The following is a 16,205-nucleotide window of genomic DNA, read 5'->3' on the forward strand; positions in this document are numbered from 1 at the left end:
GAATTCTGGGAGTTGAAGTCCACAAGTCTTAAAGTGGCCAAGGGTTGGAGACCCCTGGTTTAACGTAACCCGTGTCTTTTAAGTGGCTCTTCTTTTGGGCGACTCTCATGCTCGGAGAGGAATCGTCGGTTAAGCAGATCCGGATCCCGCTCACTTTCGTTCACTCCTTCATTTATTAATAAAAGGGGCGGCCTACAACCAATAAAACAGCACAGAATCGGCAGCAATACAATTAAAAGCTTTTTCCCGAGATTAGCCCAGGCACAGCTCCATTGTCTCTGGGCGAAGAACCATCAACGGCGGCAGCAGCAGCCGACATTAACCTCCTCTAAAGCAGCCTTTCTCCACCTCACCATTTTTAATTCTGGGGAGTTGAAGTTTTAAGTTGTAGATCTTTAAAAAAAAGTTGGGGAAACAATGCTAGAGGGAATGACGGGCTCCTGCATGTGCTCTTGGCGCAGGAAGTTTCGCCATTTATTTTAATCTATGGAAGGAAGGAAGGAGAAATCGTGTCACGGGCCAGTTGCCTGTAGTTCCTGCTCCTCGGCTGTTCCTCTTCATCTCCCTTACGATGCGGTCGTTGGTGGGGTTCTTGCTGATCCTGGCAGCGGCCACCTCGGGTCTTTATTTGCTAACTGCCTGGCTGCCTGGAGGGCCGCACGCGGGAAGCAGGTGAGTCGGCTGCCTCCTCTTTTATTTCGGGGTGGCTTGTCCCGAAGCTCACGGAGGAGAGCGAGCGAGTTTTGGTTTCAGCGGAGGTCAGCGGTTGAGTTCTGCAACTTTTTGTTATTTTTTTTAATTTGATTTATATGCCGCCCTTCTCCGGAGACTCAGGGCGGCTTACAATGTGCTCAGCAATAGCCTTCATCCTTTTGTATATTTATACAAAGTCAGCTTATTGCCCCTACAAACTGGGTCCTCATTTAACCTACCTTAGAAAGGATGGAAGGCTGAGTCAACCTTGAGCCTTGGCGAGATTCGAACCTGCAGTAATTGCAGGCAGCTGGTCTTAATAACCAGCTTAATAACAGGGTGCCTTAGACCACTGTACTACCAAGGCTCTTTTGATCCTTATCTCCGCTCACAGATGGACCTCGAGGTCCAAAGGCCGACAGTCTGGATTTTTGCTGAAAGTGGCTAATGACGCTGTGAGCCGACATCGCAGACGCGGCAATGGTGCTGCTGAGGACTCCGAGGTTGTAATGAAACCTAGTGGCAATAGCATGCTAGTCTACAGTGATTTTGAGGATTTATTGTTTATTGTTTGTTTATTGGTTCGATTTTATATGCCGCCGTTCTCCGGAGACTCAGGGCGGCTTACAATGCGTTAAGCAATAGCCTTCATACTTTTGTATATACCTGCTTGGTAGGGCTTTGCCCCCCCCCCTCCTCCCAAGCCGTGTTCTTTTTATACAAAGTCAGCTTATTGCCCCGACAAACCGGGTCCTCATTTTACCTACCTCGAAAGGATGGAAGGCTGAGTCAACCTTGAGCCTGGTGAGATTTGAACTTGCAGTAATTGCAGGCAGCTGGTGTTACTTAACAGCGCTTTAGTCTGCTGCGCCACCAAGGATTCTGCTTTGAACGACACTGTTGTTTGTTGAAAGGCTGTATTATGGTTTGAGATGTCATATTAGTATGAATCTTGCTGCCTCAGGTGGTCCATAACGTTCTAGCTGACTTTGTATGAAAAAGAACACCACTTGGGGGGGCGAAAGCCCTACTAAGCAGGTATATACAAAAGTATGAAGGCTATTGCTTAATGCATTGTAAGCCGCCCTGAGTCGCCGGAGAAGGGCGGTATATAAATTGAACTAATAAATAAAATAAATAAATAAATTTATAGCACACATATTTACAATAGACCAAACAAAGAATTTTTTCAGATAATATATAATAAATTCATTATCACAAAACATGTGATGTCTGTTAACTTGGATGTTTTTAAAGGTTTCTAGATAGACTCCTGGATAATTGTTCTATCAAAAGCTGTTGATAATAAAGATTCAGTATTATATCTTGATTGGGTGCAGCATTTGCCTTCATATACCAACACCAGGAGAGCAGTAGTGTGAGAGAACTATTTCCTTTTTCCAAGAATACCAGAGATATCTAATTGGTCACTGTAAGAAAGAAAACGCTGGAGTAAGATGAATCTTGGCCTGAACCAATAGAGCTGTTCTTATGAGAATTGGGGCTTGTTGAAATGAAACAATATATGGCATGACAATATACAGCCACAGTTAAAAGAAGAACACATTGTTTAAAAGCACAGTATGGCTTTTATTGTATAGACATCACAAATGTATACAGCTTTTATTTTTTACATTTAAATTATAGTAAGGGTCTCAAATTTCTTAGATGACTTGGAGAGAAAGTTTTAGTTTTTTAGTGAAGGATGCAAGGAGGGGAGGGGAAGATCATTATGAAAGACGACTGGAAATTTTGGTCTCTGCTGCCAGCATTAGTAGGACAAATCAACTGGAATTTTGGTCCATTTTCAGATATCGCTTGATTTTCTACTAGTTTGAGCAACTGTATTTCAGTGATTGTATACTTCCAATAGAGAGCCATTTTGGTGTAATGGTTAAGACATCAGTCTAGAAATCAAAAGAGTGAGTTCTAGCATAAAGCCAGTTGGGTGACCTTGGGCTGGTCACATTTGTCAGTCCTAAGAAGGAGGCAATGGCAAACCACTTCTGAAAAATCCTTGCCAAAAAAAACTGCAAGAGCTTGTCCAGGGAGTTTCTGAGAATTGGACGTGATTGAATAGAAGGGAAAAAAATACTTGTGGAATGTTAATAGCTGCTTGTTTCCATCACAAAATCCATTTTCCTATATTTTATACTGCTCCTTTTCTAGTCCTGTAGATACTGTTATTGTTAAAGATAAATTTGTCTTGTCTGAACTAAAACAATACAAAATGTTAATATATTGTTTTTAAAAGAAAAATTGAGATGACTTTTGATTTGGTGTTTCCTTCTAATCTCATTTTGAAAAACTTGTTAAGAAGCAAAAAAAGCCAAATACCAATATTTGTAAGATTGAACTGATATATTTTGTTGTGAGAGCTCCATTTATTTATTTATTTATTATTTTATTTATTAGATTTCTATACCGCCCTACTCCCGAAGGACTCAGGGCGGTGCACAGCCAAACAATAAAAACACATACAATACAAAATTTAAAAAATAGAATAAAATCAAATTAAATAATTTTGGCCCCGACAAATTTAAAACCCCAAACTTTTAAAACCAATTTAAAATTGAATATATAAATACTAAAAGATATTTAAAATTTTAAAAATCTTTTATAAAAGAGGGGGAAAATTAGGCCAGGCCGGCCTGGTGAAATAGTAAGGTCTTTAAGGCGCGGCGGAAGGTGCGCAGATCCGGGATCCTCCGTATCTCTGGGGGGAGCTCGTTCCAGATAGTAGGTGCCCCCACAGAGAAGGCTCTCCCCCTGGGGGCCGCCAGTCGGCATTGTTTGGCTGACGGCACCCGGAGGAGCCCCTCTCTATGGGAGCGTACCGGCCGGTGGGAGGCTATTGGTGGTAGTAGGCGGTCCCGCAAGTACCCGGGTCCTAAGCCATGGAGCGCTTTAAAGGTGGTAACCAAGACCTTGAAGCGCACCCGAAAGACCACCGGGAGCCAGTGCAGCTCGCGCAGGAGAGGTGTTACATGGGAACGCCATGTCGCTCCCATTACCACCCGCGCGGCCGCACTCTGCGCCAGTTGGAGCCTCCGGGTGCTCCTCAAGGGGAGCCCCATGTAGAGAGCGTTGCAATAGTCCAGGCGGGAGGTGAGAAGGGCATGAGTGACCGTGCGTAAAGAGTCCCGATCCAGAAAGGGATGCAACTGGCGAATCAGGCGAACCTGATGAAAAATCCTCCCGGTCACGGCCGTCAAGTGCTCTTCTAAAGACAGCTGTGAATCCATGTTGCAATAAGCCAGTTAATTTTCAAGGCTAATCTCATAATTATCCTATGTTCCTTCTTTTAATCCAATCATTTTGCAATTAAACTAATTATGCTCTTTATCAGGTCATTAAAATTCCCTTCAGATCTAGAGGAACTACAAGAACTTGCAGAGTTTCTTCAGTACTACAATAAAGAGCACCATGCATACGTGATTCTGCTTTTCTGCAGTGCTTACCTGTACAAACAAACCTTTGGCATACCGGGCTCTGGCTTTCTGGTATGTATATATGATATAAAAGTCATAGATTGGTTTTACAGCATGTTGCAAAAACAATTATTCCTATACTTGTGTTGTTAGATATACAGTTCATCCTTCCATAACATATATATTCTTCCTGCTATTTTTATGGAACCCTTTCATGAACACATCTAGAAATATATTATTTTGTCCACTCAGGAAGACCCCTCCAGGATATAATATGTGGATGTGTGAGAGAGTATTGCCCTGGGAGCCCTGAGATTTTATTGTGACTTTTAGGAGGTGCTGTTTTTATTGCCTTGTGAGCTGCCCAGGGCTTTGATTACAATATGGATAGCCATATAAGTATTATAAATAAATGTTCCATCTTGCTGAAAAGTCAGAATATATATATTTTATATTATATAAATGTATCTTTTAAGCAATCAGGAACATACACTAAACTCAAGGAATCACCTGTCAGAAGGTTGTAAGGTTAAAAAGTAGATACTAATCATAATATTTCCAACCTGGCCTAAGTATGTACAACAGAGACAAAAAAGCAAGCTTTCTTTCTAGCATCTGTTGCCACTGAGCAGAATTTCAGATGAATCGTAAAAATAATTCATCCTCATTCCTTCTTCTCATCACCATGATTTCAATCCAAGTTATGTTTTAGTGGCCTCTATCTTCAGGTAAAATTGGTTCATTATTCTTATAATTCTGAATTATTTCTACTGTTCTGTTTACTATTTCAACCTGATGTAACATGAGTTTTTTGAGTTGGCTGGGAGGCAGGGATGGAGGACAATCAGATCATTTTATTGAGGGACACTAGAAAAATTCTTGGTGGACAGTTGTATAATAAATAGCACATTCAGACTCACAATACAGTATACTGTATTATATTAAGAGCAGCAAACACCTGTGTTTTATACCCAGTTTATGGATTTTGCAGAGACATCACTGACCACTGCTATTAACACTATGAAGTAAATGGACCAGGCAAGGCTGTTCTTATATTCTTATCGTTCATAAAGCCCTTAATGCTTTTCCCAAAGTTTTTAATGGACTGGATCACTATCTAGTTTTGCTCTAACAGAACATCCTTGCTGGGGCTCTCTTTGGACCATGGATAGGACTTCTATTATGTTCTATTTTGACTTCTGTGGGTGCTACTTGTTGCTATGGACTATCCAATATTTTTGGAAAAAGCTTTGTTACCTACTATTTTCCTGATAAAGTCACCATGCTTCAGAGGAAGGTAAGAAAGAGCTAATTACAATTAAATTTTATTTAGTAATAGATAAGAATTGTATATAATAGAATTCAATTGTATATGGCTTCACCTAACATGTCTCCGGTTCAATTTCTGGCACTGCAAGGAAAAAATCCTATCTGAAAACCTGAAGACCTGCTCCTAGTCAGTGTATACAAAATTCAAAACTAGATGGCCCAGTGGTCTAGCTTGGCAGAAGGCATCTTGCCATGCTTCTGTGACTACATTCTAGCTGACAAAGTTTACAGTGATTTTACATGCATTAACTGAAGTTCTAAAAATATTCCTTCATGAGTGTGTTACGTAGTTTTTTAAGATTTTAACAATCCAAGTTAGAAAGTTATTAGTAATCCAAATTAGAAGATTAAAAAATAATTCAGAGAGCATAGAGCTACAAACATGACTTCCGTAGATATTTCTTCAAACTTTTTTCTAAGATAGTGCAGTTATCTACATAAGCCAGGAAAAGATGCAATTTCTTTTTTAAAACATGCAGTACAATTGCTGCTTTGTTTATGCCAGTGGAGAATGCCTGCTAGTCTTAGATCCTAACTAGTAGCCCACATTTGGAAGGACTCCTTCCAGTCATAGATGTGTCCAAGATACAGGAAAAACAGCCTACCTTTAAAAGCCAGAAGGCATTCCTCCTTCCTTCCCAGGAGTTTCAGCTTCCCATTTCAGCCATTCCTCCTCCCTTCCCAGTGTTTCCTCAGGTTCCTCAGATTTCAAAGGAGAAGGGAGAATTAGCAGAAATACAGTATTCTTCCCTCATCCCTATTCTCTTGTGGATGTGTTCCTTACGCCTGGCTGTGGCTGCCGGTGTCCCGATATAGTCAGCAGGTGCCATCGCTGACTATTGGGGGTGAATCTTTGCCCCCCACAGAGAGGGCTCGCAATCTGGGTGTCCTCCTGGACGCACGGCTGTCTTTAGAAGAGCACATGACGGCCGTGGCCAGGGGGGCCTTTTATCAGGTTCGCCTGATCCGCCAGTTGCAGCCCTTTCTGGACCAGGACGCCTTGCGCACGGTCACTCATGCCCTTGTCACCTCCCGGCTGGACTATTGTAATGCTCTCTACATGGGGCTCCCCTTGAAGAGCACTCGGAGGCTCCAACTGGTCCAGAATGCGGCCGCGCGGGTGGTTATGGGCGCAACCCGTTGTGCCTGCGTGACACCCCTCCTGCACGAGCTGCACTGGCTCCCAGTGGTCTTCCGGGTGCGATTCAAGGTGTTGGTTACCACCTTTAAAGCGCTCCATGGCATAGGACCCGGGTACCTTCGAGACCGTCTTCTGCCACCAATAGTCTGCCACCGACCAGTCCGCTCCCACAGAGAGGGTCTCCTCAGGGTGCCATCAACCAAGTTATGTCGGCTGGCGACACCCAGGGGGAGGGCCTTCTCTGTGGGAGCCCCAGCCCTATGGAATGAACTGCCCCCGGAAATACGTAAGATCTCTGACCTCCAGGTGTTTCATTGCGCATTGAAGACCCTGTTGTTCCACCAGGCTGGCCTATCAACATAATAATTTTAATTGGGGTATTTTAAATTTTTGGGGTTTTAATCCGGCCAAATTTATTTAATTATTTTAATTTTTAATCATTGTTGTGTCCTGTGCTTCTTAAATTGGCTGTACACCGCCCTGAGTCCTTCGGGAGAAGGGCGTTATAGAAATAAAATTATTATTATTATTATTATTATTATTATTATTATTATTATTATTATTATTATTATTATTATTATTATTATTATGGTTGACTAATTGAATATTATTTAGAACATGTATTTCAGTACTATACAACCTTTGAGAGAAAAAAGCAGCTGTGGAAGAAAGCAGCTGCCTGATTTTTATCCTGCCTGATATTTATCATTTCGGTGGGGCTTCCTTTGACAGGTAGAAGAAAATAGACATTCTTTGTTCTTCTTCTTGTTATTTTTGAGGCTGCTCCCCATGACTCCAAACTGGTTTCTGAATCTTGCATCACCAGTCTTGAACATCCACGTGGCTCAGTTTTTCTTCTCTGTTCTCATAGGTAAGAATAAAGGAAGCATATTTACATCCATATTGTTTAGTGTATTATTTGGTCTTTTTTCACTTTTGCATAATAATAGATGCTTGGGTCTCATTCTTTCTATTATTCAAATTCACTGAGTTTATTTTTTTTTTGCTGCACGTAGTTTGAACGATTCTTAGGGTTGCTTTACAAGGAGTATGGACACACCGTAGTTTAAGAAGATAACTGTACAAAATATTTATTCTTTCTTAATAATAGGCTGTTGCCTTGGGTTCACTTCACCTTCATAGGCTTTGTAACTTGATGTAGCTATGGAAATAATCCTTTGATGGTTAGTCCCTATAACAAACAGTTTTTTTAAAGCGGCATGCAACCTACGCCTGCCTCCAAAATCCCTTGTTGGGATTAGGTGCTACCTCAGCATGGTTGCTTCTCTTTTATTTGCTACCAAGCTCTAAGCAGGAATCATACCACTATGCACTGCTTACTGATAGTCCTGACAGTTGACTCTTGGGCACTTGAGATTGCCTGTAATAGCTGTACAATCCCAGATGTCACCACATTTCCTCCTCTGTTTGCTGTCATCTTATCTTTCTTTCTCCTACACAACCACAAAGTTTTGTAAGCTAAGGATAGGGTGGGCTGCATATGGACAACAGCATGTTTCTAAAAGCATTGGGGAGGGTATGTTGGGGGTGCTCAATTAGCCAAACATCTGGAATAAGTAAATGGTGTGAGTGGAGGAGCTGGGTGAATTAATGAGCCCATTTTCTCACAAGTTTCTGGCACTATAACTTTTACTGTCCCTTGACATAAAGCATGAACTGAGCTGATTCTTGAAGAAATGGGGGTGAGAAGCATTTCTGCCTGGTTGTGGCTGCTTTTCACAAGTATAGATAGCAACCCCATCTTCATTCCCTTGCAGGCTAGCCCAGTGGTGAAATGTAAAATTTGTTACTACCGGTTCTGTGGATGTGGCTTGGTGGGGTGTGTGTGTAATATGACTGAGTGGGTGTGGCCAACTTTTTTTTTTTTACTTTTAAAACCATATTTTCTACAGCCTCTTCGGGTTTTAAAGCCTCTGACGATCCCAGCTGACTTGCCTGATAGGCAGAGGCTTTTTTTTTACTTTTAAAAGCATTTTTTTGGCCAGAGGTTGTAGAAAAAATGCTTTTAAAAATAAAAAAAAAGCCTCTGATGATTGCGCGGCTCAGCTGGGCAATGGGGAGGGCAGAGATTTTTGCTACTGGTTCTCCGAACCACCCACCTCCATCACTACCGGAGCGGGCGATCTGGTCCGAACCGGGAGCATTTCACCCCTGGGCTAGCCCAATGAACACACAAAGCAAATACATAAATAATTTACAAATCACATAGCAAGAACATAATTTTTCTATGGTTCCCTTATATTTTGCCAGAAAGTTCTAAAAGAAAAACAATGAATTTTGTTGTTGTTGAATATATTACTTCTTATTGTGAACATTGAACAGTATCTCCAATTTAATGCCATAATTTCAACTATTCTCCTTAAAGTGATTAATAAAGAAAAACTTTATCAGTACCGTTTTGATAATGCGATTTAAGATTTAAACCAGGTTGAAGAAAAAATAACAATTATGCAGGTAAGCACAAGATTCCAGCTTGTTCATGTGTAGAGAAATTGACTTATTACATCAAACTTGCAAATATTTTCTTTTCTCCAATGACATTTGTAAATTTATGGTTTTTCTCCTCCTTTGATGCTCAGATCTATTCCCCTACATTTGTATATTCAAGCCTTTTTCTGTTTGCAGGCTAAAACTTATCAAAGACTTTGTGAAATGTATTCATTTCTCTAATCTTGTATTCTCCTCTTTCACTTACAGGATTGATTCCTTATAATTTTATCTGTGTCCAGACAGGCTCTGTACTTTCACAGATATCTTCCCTGGATAACATTTTATCCTGGAGTAACTTATTCAAGATGTTGGCTATAGCCATGATGGCATTAATCCCTGGGACTTTTATTAAGAAATTCAGTCACAAACATCTCAATTTAGATAAAAGTGAAAAGAAAAGTCACTTGCTGAATGGAAGGAAATGCAACTGAATAGACCATCCTTAAACAGATATCGGACAATATGGAATTCTATTTAAGGGAGAATTGCTATTTTGAATGAGCAGTTCTGTTGTCACTGAACTTTGGACTTATCACTGTTTTAGGCATCCTCTTTTGCTAATATATAAAGATGAGTCTTTAAAAATGCTGTTTTTTAGAAAAGAGCTGAGACTGGTATGTCCCATTTTATAAAATTACTTGTGATCCAGTTTATCCAGAAGTTGGAATTTGAGGGGCCAAGTGGACCTGCATCTATTGATTTGAGTAAATCTAAATCCTAGCATCACTCAGGAAGTAAGCCTGAAATTGCTTGCCAGATGAACAGCATTTGTTTTGCACATGAAACAGTTACAATGTGGTATTTGGGCCAAATACTGATTTGTTTAAATAATGGCAATGAATTGTTTTTCCTCCCAATATGAGGAATGCAGTGAATTTTTGTATTATTTTACCTGTTGGAATATCACAAAGAAGAAAAATGATATAGAGGGCGCTACCGCCATGCAGGAATGGCTTGCCTCTTATCGTTCTCATTATTAAAATTTTAATAAGTATCATATTTTATGATTTCCTATATAAGGTAACATGAAATGTCTGTGGGGCCTAGAAGATTTCAGGTTAAGTCTGAAGAAATTTTCTAACAGTATGCTCTATGGAAAATTGCATTTTTCACTTTTCAGAGTAAAATCTTTATCTTTACATAATTGTTATATTAAGCAGAAAAGAATATACTTTGAATATAATAATTGAAATTGTTATATTACTTATTTGTTCAATCCAGTGTTTCATAGTTGGGAAAATCCTATTTTAAAACGGCCCTTGTTCTTAATCCAAGTGTTAGCTGACCCCATATTGCCCTGAATTTCCTATTTGAAAATGGCCTTGGTCTTGCTTGTCTCTGCATCAAACTGCAGCTTCAGAATTCAGGAAAGATCCTTGTTTTCATTCTTTTTGTACTACAACAAAGAAATGGATAGAAGACAGGACATTAAGGAAAGTGATAAGGTTTTGTTTGCCTGATGTCCGCAATGATGTAAGTTTGCCATTTTAGAAATCAAAGCAAGCAGAAGGTTCTGTATCAGTTACTGGATTTTCTGTGAATATTCCCCTAGTTCATTTGAGATGGTCTTTGCTACACTTTAAATCAGAAGTGGGGAATGATGGCCCCTTTATGACTTGTGGAGTTCAACTCCTACAACTTTTTGACTTGTGGATTTCCATGGCTGGCTCAGGAATCCTGGGAGTTGAAGTCCACAAGTCATAAAGGAGATATCGTTCCCCACCCCTGCTCTAAATAAATGTCAATATTGTATTAAACGTATCAGTCTTCTCAGCAAACCTCTTAGGATGGTTTCTGTTAAATCTTTGTACATGTGGTGTGCCAAGAAAACAGTAATAAAAGATGATCTGAAAAATACACTGTGGCAAGTTATAACTGATTGTCTGGTTTGCATCAGTATGAACAGCAATTATATCTTAAGGACTCTTTATTTTTTTTCCCCAATACTTCTTGCCAGGTAAAACTTCATGAAAATCAATCTGTTTCTTTCACAGACATTACATATTTATCAGATAAATGGTAGTGAAAATAGTTGATAATTTGATGAAATGACTTCATGTAGTGCCACGTGAGTCAGTGTATAACTCTAACGTGGTCTTGATCAGCTCCTAGCTTTCAATTGCGCACATTAAATGATGAAGGAAAAACATTGCTTGGACTTTGTTTCAAAGTGCTCATCTTATCCTTCGGCAAGAAACTGTGGGCTGGCATGCAGGAGGCTTAATTTAGTTCCATCTATATTATGCTGCAAGGCTGGCACTTTAATACTCTCAACATGTCCTCAGGAGATGGCAGTAATAGGCTGATGTTATAAGTACTCCTTAATAAAGGATATAGAGAGGAATGAAAAGTATATTTACATTCATGTTGTCCTTTAGTAGCAACAGACATACTAAACTGAATTGAAAGCTGAAAATGTCAAACCTTGCATTTATATAGCACTTACAATGCAGAATAATTTGTATATTTACATTTCCTTTACTCAAAGAGGTCATCAAATCATCTCCTTAGAGTTTGGAAACTATAACTGTACTGTATAGAGAAAAAATGATTTTGGATACACACAGGTATATCTTTGAGTCGTACATTTATATTCAAAATTGAAGCTGCAAACACGTAATGAGGTACACTGGCTTTTTATTCCATGCATCTATTTGATAGTCATTTGTTCCCAATTGTTATACACTGTTCAATACAAAAAGAAATCAAGTTTGCCTCAAAGTAGGGAGAAAAGACAGCACAGAAGATAAAATTATAATTCTATATGACATATAAACATAATTTTCACTAACCATTAGCCAACATATCGATTGTACCATAACTGGACCCAGCAAGTAAGAATAGTGTAATAATCATGAAAATATGCCAAAGAAGGCTTTTCAATCAAAAGCTTATCTCTGGTTTGCATTGCTTATTCTTATGCTGTGCCACTGTCAACCCCTTCATCAGGTAGTTACAATATTGTAATGCCCTTGCACAGAACAGTCATAACACAGCAAGAAAAGTCACACTAATTCACACATGGCAATACTGTGTCATAAACTGAATGAAATGAATTGATTTATGGCTTTTGGTTTGAAAAATTTAATCTAAGAACTAAATCTAGATTTTGCTATTCCTTTGTAGTCTGTAAGATTCTATCAAAAGAATTAATACAACAATAACAGTACTATTTCCCTTTCCTATTACAAAACTGCATCATTTTTTGTGCTAGCTGGTTCTATGAATGAAAATTCAGTATAAGATGTGAAAAAATATGGTGGCTCCCTTCCAGTAAACAGAACTCTTGCTTCCTAGGAAAAAGGAGAGTTAATATTCTGTGTGTCTTAGTAGCTATTCCCATAGTTTTGATCATATTTCTTAATATTTAGTGCTGTGAACTAATGCCCCAGAAGCCAAAATAGTATTTTTTATTGGGGCGATAGAATACAGCAAGCTTTTTAAAATGCCCAAATTCACCTGAGAATGTTTCCATATTTAAAAGAAATATTTAACCTTCACATTTAAGAGAAAGCTTTAAAAAGGTAACCAGCATATACTAGAAAATCAACTATGTATGTTGGATCAATATTTAAAATGGATTTTGTCAACATCCAAAGTTTAGAATTAATTATTCTATCGTTCTTGAAACAAAACATGCACAGGTCTGTTGTAATAACACAACAAGCAATATCTCTGCTTAGTCAGGCTACATCATGGTTGAATATAACTATTGCCTATGTACCTAACTTTATAACAGAAAGAGAACTTTTTGTATTGACTGTTTTCCCACAGTGATCATATCATCTAGCCTAACTGTCAGTTTAACTATTATCAGCAATAACACTGCTTAATTTGGATCTCTTTGCAATTGTGAGACTATATTTGTTAAGACATTTTTAATTTGTGCTTTAGGGAATGCTGTGAAGTTAGAAGTGATAAATAGAACAATTGAACTGGGAAAAGTAGGGTGATTGCACTTATTATGGTTAAAATTTCAGTTTCAAAAGTTTTTCTGCTTGTCACAGCTGAACAAAATTATTTTAGGTATAATTTGGTAAAAATGTATGTAGAAGAATCCTTTTATTGTATTTAATAACTAAAACCATGGATTTCTAGCCATTTGGAATGTTTGTAAATTGATCAATAACAAATATTAAGACTCATCCAAAATATCTGCTAGATATTACATTCTTGGAACCCCCAAATTCATTCTGCTTTTTAAACCAGTGTCTCCTAATAAATAGAGCTCTTTGGAGATGGGCAAGTTAAAACACTATTTCTTCAGTCTAATGAGATACACAGGCTACAGATTAGCAGGAGAGTGTAAGACTTTGAAAACCCTCCTAATTATTTATTAAATCATAAAATAGTCTCTTGAAGAATTACATTGTGCAGCATGTCATTGGAGATGAGGATAAGTGCAAATACCAAAAAAAAACCAGTATCTACAACAAACATAATTAAATTAGACACATTCTCCATTAATGTAGAGACATCTGGGAAAAAACTACATAATATTGGTCAAAGACCAATCTTATGCTTTGCATGCATAAGATTCCAGGCTCAATATCTACAATTAAATTATCACAAGAAAATCCTTCACTCAGGATCCCAGATAATTTTTACCTGCCAAATTGATAATTCCTACACTACTGTATTCTTTTTCCAGAGTAGCAAGGCATTAACTATGTGGAATTTCTCATAGAAGAAATAGTGGGCTAACATTAGCACTGATATAACAATCCTAAGTGCTTCATATCAGGGGGAAAACAGCATGAGCATTTTGTCAATGCTAACACTCTTATTTTGCCATTTCTTTAAAAAGGAGCATTCTTTTCCAAGTACATAGCTATGGAGCCATAGGGAGGACGTGTCTTTATTGCTAACACTACTTACAAAGCAGATACTTGTTTGGAGATTATCCTCATAATGCAGACACATTATGTGCTGATAAAAGAAAGATTTTCCAGAGTGTTTATGAAAGATTGGGTAAACCTAAACAGAGAAAAGACTGCATGATAGTTGTTCCTGTCAGTTTAAAAAAATGCCTAGATCAAACACCAAATAATGTTTCTGAATTGGGGATTTGCCATGGACCTGACAGATACAGCAATCTTCCTAGACAGTTGGGGTTGGGCTCATATACAATTGGAATGGCACTGATGGGGAGTGTAGTATCAACAGCATATAGGTCTCCCTAAAAAAGTAGTTCCTCCTTGGGAAAGTAGGCAGAGAATGCACAAGAAGCAATTTTGTTCTGAACACGCAAAACCCGGTTCACTCAGATATAAAGCTTGAGGAATCTCTTATTTTAGCAGGAGGTGCCACTTCAAGTGAGCAGGTATGAATTCTTTTATATTTCAATCTGACAATATCTCACAGTGTTATGGACTACAACAAGGAACTTAATGCATGCTGAAGCATCATTTGTTTCTTATATACTTTACACTCATGGCACATGCAAGAGTATGCCATGTTTGTTTTCCATAGGCTGCTGCAATTGAGTAAAGTCAGTGTGGCCTGTGTAAGATTATTAAATTGCCTTATACGTAGAGCACTTTGGTTACTATTCCTCCTGGGGTATAGGCCACAGCATAGCTGAAGTAGGACTGACATGCTGCAGTACAACAAGCCCTATCATTAATCTACAGAAATTATAATAAATAATGAAATAATTTATGATTCATGTAGTCCAGCTACAGAATTTTAAAAGTATGGAATAATTTAACTCATACAATACTGTTCTCTAATATTAGTAAAGAATTTTCCTACATTTTGTCACTAGGCTATTAATCTTTTTTAAAAAATCATATCAAATCAAATGTAAACAAACAGCAGCACAATATCAACCCATGCTTGCCGCCTTTCATTCTGCAGATGGGGTGAAGGGTGCATTTGATACTCACTAACTTAAATCCTGCTACACTCGCCAAAAGGCTTTCTTTCTTAATGTCATTCTTTAGCCAACATGATGAAGGAAGGAAGCATTGAAAGATAATGATTAACACTTTGATTCGAAAGTCAGACGCCACTGTTACTTGTTTTGCTCTTCTTGAACATTTTAGTTATAGGAAATAGATTGAATGGTAAACCACATTTGTAAAAAAAGAAAAAGGGATACCAATCCAGATCCACAATACAAATATGACTTAATATTCCTTCAAGCCATTTCAAAGAGCATTTTCACCAACTGACTTTTTTTTTTAAAGTTATGCAACTTTCCATCAAGCTTAATAAGTGACCAGTTCTCTCCTATCAAAACCATATTAGAGAAAACATTAGGAAGACAAATTGTGTGGCCTAGGCTGGACTATCCCCCAGCTATAGGGGGAAGTTCTAATTTCTTCCTTCAAGGAAGTCTTCAGGATATATAAAATATATCTTCCATGGCTTGTAAGTTCAGCATTAATTTGACACATGTAGTTTTAATTGAAGGAACCAAATGAAAGGCAAAATACAAAGAGAACAAGCTAAGAGAGCAAAACAGTATGTGCATCTATCCATCAATCTTTCAATACTTTTATCTGCTGTCCTCACACTAGTATGATGATGATATGGAGAGAAGCTGTAATTGCAGTTGTAAGATTTTTGCCATCAACTAACAATAAAATAAATTTAAAATGAAAACCATTAGTTTCCATTTTCTTATGCTAAGAAACAGCATCTCAGATACTCTTTCCCTGGAATGTGAATACTTTATGTTGAAAAAGTTACACTGGTTATACAAATGATGTTTTGCTCATAGATTATCTCATGCACTGTTTTAGTGAAATCAATGAAGTTGCTGTGTTTTTAACCTGTCAGCCCTTCAGAGCCATATGGCCAAGTAATGACAAATTCTATTCTGTCTATACATGCTCTCTTAAAATTCAAAATGATTCTTTTTCAGTTTTCTTTCTATTTTTGTAACCAATTATTTTGCCTATGGACAGTGATCATCTTGATCAGTAAAAAGTGTTAAAATGCCAAAAATATGGTACAATAGTTCAATTATTCAATAAAATACATCCCTGCCATTCATGATTGAAATGCTCATTGAGAAACCAATTCATCAGAACATTTCTCCAAAGATTCAAGTTATTGCAGATCATTTAGTTGATGGGGTGGAGAAGCAACTT

The 16,205-nt window shown here is 38.1% G+C and overlaps 1 protein-coding gene across 1 annotated transcript; it reads left to right on the forward strand.

Moving 5' to 3' along the window:
• The first annotated feature begins 30 nt into the window (after positions 1-30).
• Positions 31-10,962, forward strand: TMEM41A (transmembrane protein 41A). Its single transcript, XM_034439645.3, has 5 exons — positions 31-672; positions 4,043-4,196; positions 5,260-5,421; positions 7,327-7,465; positions 9,313-10,962. Exons 1-5 carry the CDS (start codon positions 572-574, stop codon positions 9,534-9,536), a joined length of 780 nt encoding a protein of 259 aa, XP_034295536.1. The 5' UTR covers positions 31-571; the 3' UTR covers positions 9,537-10,962.
• The last annotated feature ends 5,243 nt before the right edge of the window (positions 10,963-16,205 follow it).

Source organism: Pantherophis guttatus, chromosome 6 (genome assembly GCF_059756535.1).
Source record: "Pantherophis guttatus breed Tessera chromosome 6, ASM5975653v1, whole genome shotgun sequence".
NCBI lineage: Eukaryota > Metazoa > Chordata > Lepidosauria > Squamata > Colubridae > Pantherophis > Pantherophis guttatus.